This window comes from Colossoma macropomum, unplaced genomic scaffold, assembly GCF_904425465.1.
Source record: "Colossoma macropomum unplaced genomic scaffold, Colossoma_macropomum, whole genome shotgun sequence".
Classification (NCBI taxonomy): domain Eukaryota; kingdom Metazoa; phylum Chordata; class Actinopteri; order Characiformes; family Serrasalmidae; genus Colossoma; species Colossoma macropomum.
Genome location: NW_023494794.1, coordinates 30,553,896 through 30,559,895, shown reverse-complemented (window position 1 = coordinate 30,559,895; position 6,000 = coordinate 30,553,896). Strand labels below are relative to the sequence as shown.

Here is a 6,000-nt window from a genome sequence, read left to right as displayed (position 1 = left end):
CCCCATGTTGTCTTGATTTGGAGAATGTTTTTCTACAGTGTTCTGTTTTGTCTGTAGAGTGTTCTGATTTGTTTCAGACTGTTCTAGACTGTTCTGGACTGTTCTAGACTGTTCCGTTTTGTTTCTCATGTGTTCTGTTTTGTCTTTAGAGTATTTTATTTCTAGATGTTCTGTGTTGTTTCTAGAGTATTCTGAAGCGGACGGCTGAGGGCTCAGCGGAGGAGTCGTCGGCCTCCAGAGCTTTGGCTGTTGTCTCAGAGGTAAAGAACTGATCTTCCTAAAGAACCTGATCTTCCTAAAGAACTTGATCTTCCTAAAGAACCTGATCTTCCTAAAGAACCTGATCTTCCTAAATCTAATTCATTGATCGATTGTCTTTCCATCATAACTGAAGCGTGAAGCTCAGTGTAGAGGAGGTCATGTTAGCAGCTGCACAGAAAACAGCTCTGATGTTTGGTCACTATGATACGATCAGAACATCTGACCTACTGTCTGACCTTCTGTCACTCGTCCTGCTGGAACTAAACGCTGAAATAAACAGTCTGAGGCTTCTGCTCTGGTTCAGTTACAGGAAATAAACACTGCTGTTTGTTTGTTGCTCAGATCATTCAGGAGGCGAACACTCAGGTTGGTCAGATGAAGCAGATGGAGGAGCTGATGCACATCGCCAACATCCTGGAGTTTGACAAGCTGAAGGTGTGAAACTTTGAGCGCTGAACCCCCAGCAGGTTCTCCTCCCCTGTTCCTGTAACTGCAGTAAACTCATATCGGTTCTCCACGTAGATCAGCAGCTGTCTGTGATCTGCAGCTTTAGACTTAAGCTGTATGGCCTGCAGTATAAAGACCTGTAATCTCTTCCATCCCATAATACTCAGGCCATCCCGCTGGTGTCTAAGACGCGGTGGCTGGAGAAGCAGGGCGAGCTGCAGGAGTTCAGTAAGGTGGGCTCGCTCTTCGGCCGCTTCCGGTTCACCCCCGTCTACGTCTTCCTCTTTAACGACCTCCTCATCCTCACCGCCAGGAAGAGGTGGGTGCACCGACACTGATCAGCCACCGGGGGGCCAGAGCTGTGTTTGCACCACATTTACACCCTCATCACTGAGCTTTTTCAGTTCACTCTCAGCAAAAATGGTTCCACTTAGTACCAAAAAAGGTTCTGTGATTTGTAACCATAGCAGAACCTATTCTGGTTCTATAAAGAACCAATTTTATAAGTTTTCTATCAGAGATGATCCACTTGACCACTAAAAGAACCATTTATACAGTTCACAGTTCTACACACTTAAAAAGATGGTTCGTCAAAGGATCTCTAGTACGGGTAATGGCTCTATATAGAACCATGAGCTCTATATAGAACCATTCCTTGCTTCAGTGGTTCTTTACATGGTGAAATGGTTCCTCAGATTGATGGAGAATGTGTATATGATTCTATTTAGCACCAAAACGGGTTCTGCTATTGTATGCGAGCCTAAATAGTGCTATATAGAACAGATTCTCTATCAGTCTGAAGAACCATCTTTTTTAAGAGTGTATGTATAACATTGCCTTTACAGAAGAACCCATGAAGAACCGTTTGTTTAAGGATGTAGACGCTGAAGGTCTTCTTTGTTTTTTTCTCTCTCTTTTCCCTCCTTTGTTTCCTTGTCTTTCTCCACAGCGTGAGTCCAGAGCGGTTTGTGGTTCTGGACCATGCCCACCGCTCCCTGGTGCAGGTCCAGCCTGTAGACATTTCTGAACCACAGCTGGACCACGCCTTCTGCCTCACCCTGCTGGAGAACCACCAGGGAAACACCTGCGAGCGCCTGCTGAAGGCCAACACTGAGTAAGACATGGCAAACTGACAACATTCTCCTTACTGACCAATCAGGAACACCCAGAACTGCATGGTGTGTGGTGGAACGTACGCGAGGGTGGATTAGTTTAGAAAAGTGACGGTTCTTCCACCACGAGGAGGCAAAAATAATGTAGTTAATATTATTGTAATAGTATTTTGGTTTTGGGTTAAACTATTACCAATAAACTGTTCATAAAATAATTTTGTTTAATTGTAAATATATCTGTGTACAAATGTCTCTGATTTCTATCTGGAGTCAAAAATAAAGAAACGAGACTCAAACTCATCTCTGAAAACTCTCCTCTGGTGGTGCTGGTGTGACAGATCCACTGTGTGGACAGACAGAAGATAGTAAATGAGCCTATAAAGGCGTCTAGTTACTCCAGCATTTCCTCAACAACAGCAAAACAAAAGCTAATCAGTTGCATCGTGGCATCACCCCCACGACTACCACCAGCGCCCCCTACTGGTCCACAAAACTGTGGTGGGCTTGTGGTTTGGTGGTGCGTTTACAGTGTGGAAAGCCCTCAATTAGACAACTTAACAACTGAAGCTTCAGTTTAGGAGATAATTTAGTTACTAAGACAAAACAGACTGACTGTTCTTCAGTGAGATGAGACCTAAAATACACGCCTTTATGTGCACATGAAGAAACACCATAGCAACCTGGCACAGCACAGCAACGGCCTGTCAACACCTTAGCAACTGCCTTGGATTTCATAGCAACAGCCTAGCAAAACCTTAGCAACAATTTGGGATACCATAGCAACAGCCCAAAGTTCGTTCGTCAGTTTTCAGCTTCTAGTCTCAGCTGGAGTTTCTTCTCTCTCTGCAGGTCTGACCTGCACAGGTGGACGGCCGCGTTCCCCTCCGTCTCTGCTCAGCAGGAAAAGCAGGAGAAGGTGTATGAGGACTGGGGTGAGCTGCAGTTACACTCAGCACCAGCAGGGGACACTGCAGCTGTAGATCAGCGCTGAGTGGATAACAGTTGGGGCTGAGAACTTGTAAAGAGGAGATCTCCCACTCTGCAGTGTCTTCTGTGTTTCTCAAACACTAGAGGGCGCTCCCGAGCGAGTCCAAAATGAAAGGGTTAATATGGAGCATTTGAGCAAAATCATAGTTTATTAATGCTGAAACATTTTTAATGTAAAGGAATACATTAATTTCCTGAACACAGAGCAGCATAAAACATTTTAACACTGCTGTTATTTTATTAAGAGCTTTTAAACTCGAGTTATAGGAGTTTAAAACGGCGCCTCATGTACATGCATGACATCTGTGAGCATGAACAGCCAATGAGCTGCCCCGCTTGCCAACCAATCAGTATTCAGTAGCAGTAATGTTTGCTGTATAAAAAGGAAACATACAGGTGAGTTTTCTTTGCTTTTTTAGTGAAATACAAACTTCTACTTTCTAAAATTAAAGGAAAGTTCTGGTTCAGTGATTAGAAACTTTTTTTATGTTTTTAGCGGTTGAGTGGTATTTACTCCCATTCACTGAGGACTCCCTCACTGGCGCCCTCTGCTGTGTAGCAGTCCTGTTTCTGATATAATGGGAGAAATAGAAAGTGGCCAGTCTCCTCATAAACTAGCTCTGGTTTGGGCTGATCAGCTGCTCCTCACGTTTCTGTTAGAACGATATAAAGCACTCAGTGAACCTGAATAATGAACTGCAGCTGAAGAAAAAGCCCCCCATACGGACCCCCCTAAAGCAGCTCAGCACCAGGAACACACTGGAAACTAATCATGTCTATTAACAGTTAATCTATGGGCTATTATTCGATTAATCAATTAACCAGCTACACCTCTGATTCACTCTGTTAGAACAGAAGCATTAATACATCATCTCTGTGTGTGTGTGTGTGTGTGTGTGTGTGTGTGTGTGTGTGTGTGTGTGTGTGTGTTCCAGACTGCCCTCAGGTCCAGTGTATCCGTCAGTACAGCGCAAAACAGATGGACGAGCTCAGCTTAGAGTGCTGTGACATCATCAACGTTATCCGCAAAACTAATGAGGGTGAGAACTAAACTACACGCCTTTATGGGCACATTCATAGCAACAACCTAGCAACACCTTAGCAACCACCTGTGGTACCATAGCAACAGCCTAACACCACCTTAGCAACCACCTGGGATACCATAGCAACAGCCTAGCTACACCTTAGGTTACACCTAAGGTTTTTCATGATGTGCTGTAATGCAGCGCTGCCCAAACTGTGGGCTGTGATTTTTAATTTGAGCCACCACAAAGTGACCCTGACCCAGAGGTGTCCAAACTTTTTCAAAGAGGGTCAAATCAGACTGTGTCAAAATAACTGAGGGCTGAAAAATTATTCACAAATGTTTAAAGTTTTTAAAATATGAAAATACACGACACAAGACACAAAGTTTTGGCACCCCTGCTGTAATCAGCTGTAATGGTACCATGACACCCTCTGTCTCTGTCTCTCTGTCTGTCTCTCGGTCTGTCTCTCTTTCTGTCTCTCTGTCTCTCTCAGGTTGGTGCGAGGGCGTGCGACTGTCGGACCGAGCGAGAGGGTGGTTCCCTCAGGACTCGGTGACCGAGGTGACCAGTGAACACTGGAGAAGCCGAAACCTAAGGGAGCAGTACAGGATCGCCATGGCAACACAGACGGCCAATCACAGAGCGGAAGTGTAACACGGCCAGCCAATCAGAACGATTAGAGCTGTTTTATTACCTTTCAAACGCTGAAATGAAGACAACAGAAAAAACAATGTTGAGAATAATGAATGCAGATGAATATGTAAATGAGGAAGATTTAAATAAACAGAGCTGCTGATCGGTGGTGCAGTGTCTGATATCAGACAGACAGAACACGGAGGGAAATCCAGGATGGAGGAGAGGCTGATCAGCAGCGACACTGTGAACTCTCTCCTGTCCTGTATGACGTCTTTGGCTTCGTAGCTGTTCTCTGCTCAGCTCTGTTTACAGACGTCGACGAAGTTTTCTTTTATTGGTCCACATTTCTACGGAAGTCCAGAGAGGCCATGAGCTGAGGCTATAACTTTCTGGCCTGTTATCTCAAGATCACAAGATAATTAAGTCGTGATCTTACACCAACACCACACAAGGGTCAACCGCGTCCGAGTGACAGTCACCATGAGCAGCGACGTAAACAGCTGTACATTAACGTTCCTGATTTTGAACACGAACCTAAGAGACAGGCTGAGAGTATTACAGCTGTTTATTGGAGATGCTTAATCAAAATCAGCTGATTTTCCCCCAAACCTGCGATCAGCGTTGGTTCAGTGTGATGCTGTGACTGTGTGATCTGTGCTGCAGGTAAGAGTCTCTCGCTCTGCTGTGTCTGAAAGCTGCTGCTACACCTGAACCACATTATCACAGCATGATCACACACCTCACTGTGACGAGCAGCCAGCTCTGACTGTAACGCAGCTCTTCATCACATCCATCTGATTTAAACAGGAAGCTGAGTTTACAGTTAGGGGAACCCCGACTGTGAGGAGCCTAACACAGAGTTCATGTCTGATACTGTTAAAACAGGACATATAAACCAAATGAGAACGTTTGTATGATTTTAACCTTGACCGTCTGATTTCTGAGCTTCTGTAACCGAACTGCGCTCTGCACACTTACTGACCTCTAATTCGGATCAGTGAAGCGCGACCCCTGACTTCACTGTTCGTTTGGCTGTCGTTTGATGTTCTGGTCAGTTTGTGAAGCTGTGAAGTGAAGATGTTTCTTGTTTTTTTTTTCACTGACAATAACAGAACCAAAAATGAGAACTGACCAATTTTTCATTTTGCAATACTGGATTTACTGCAGTGCTGAACACCAAACGAACAGATGGAGCACAGACCCCACCGATACCTACACGGACCCTTCACCCTGCTGAAAAAGGACCATTAGTAACCATGAGGACTGAAACCTGATGGTTTTGCTTTCTAATGGGAATTCTAATTCTAATTGGCCTAAAGGGAAACTGATTTTGCAAAATGAATTATTTATTTAATATTTGTAGTAGTTTTAATGTAAACAAAATCATTCAGAGTGGTTTGGTGTGAAATGCGCCTTTCTAGAGAAATTTACAGAGTCATCTAAACCATTAAATGATTAAGTAGCTTTGCAAAATCGGTGGAGTTCCTCTTTAATGGTTTCCAGTAGAGACCACTAGTTTCCTGTAGAAC

At 44.2% G+C, this 6,000-nt stretch overlaps 1 protein-coding gene across 1 annotated transcript in view; it reads left to right on the top strand.

The window, feature by feature from the left end:
• The window catches only part of LOC118814622 (rho guanine nucleotide exchange factor 15-like), a 26,649-nt gene extending 22,160 nt beyond the window's left edge, over nt 1-4,489 (top strand). Inside the window, exons 11-13 of the mRNA XM_036580319.1 lie at nt 2,670-2,752; nt 3,743-3,847; nt 4,329-4,489. Coding sequence (XP_036436212.1) covers nt 2,670-2,752; nt 3,743-3,847; nt 4,329-4,489 — 349 coding nt within the window. The remainder of the gene's footprint in view (nt 1-2,669; nt 2,753-3,742; nt 3,848-4,328) is intronic.
• Nucleotides 4,490-6,000: the final 1,511 nt, after the last annotated feature.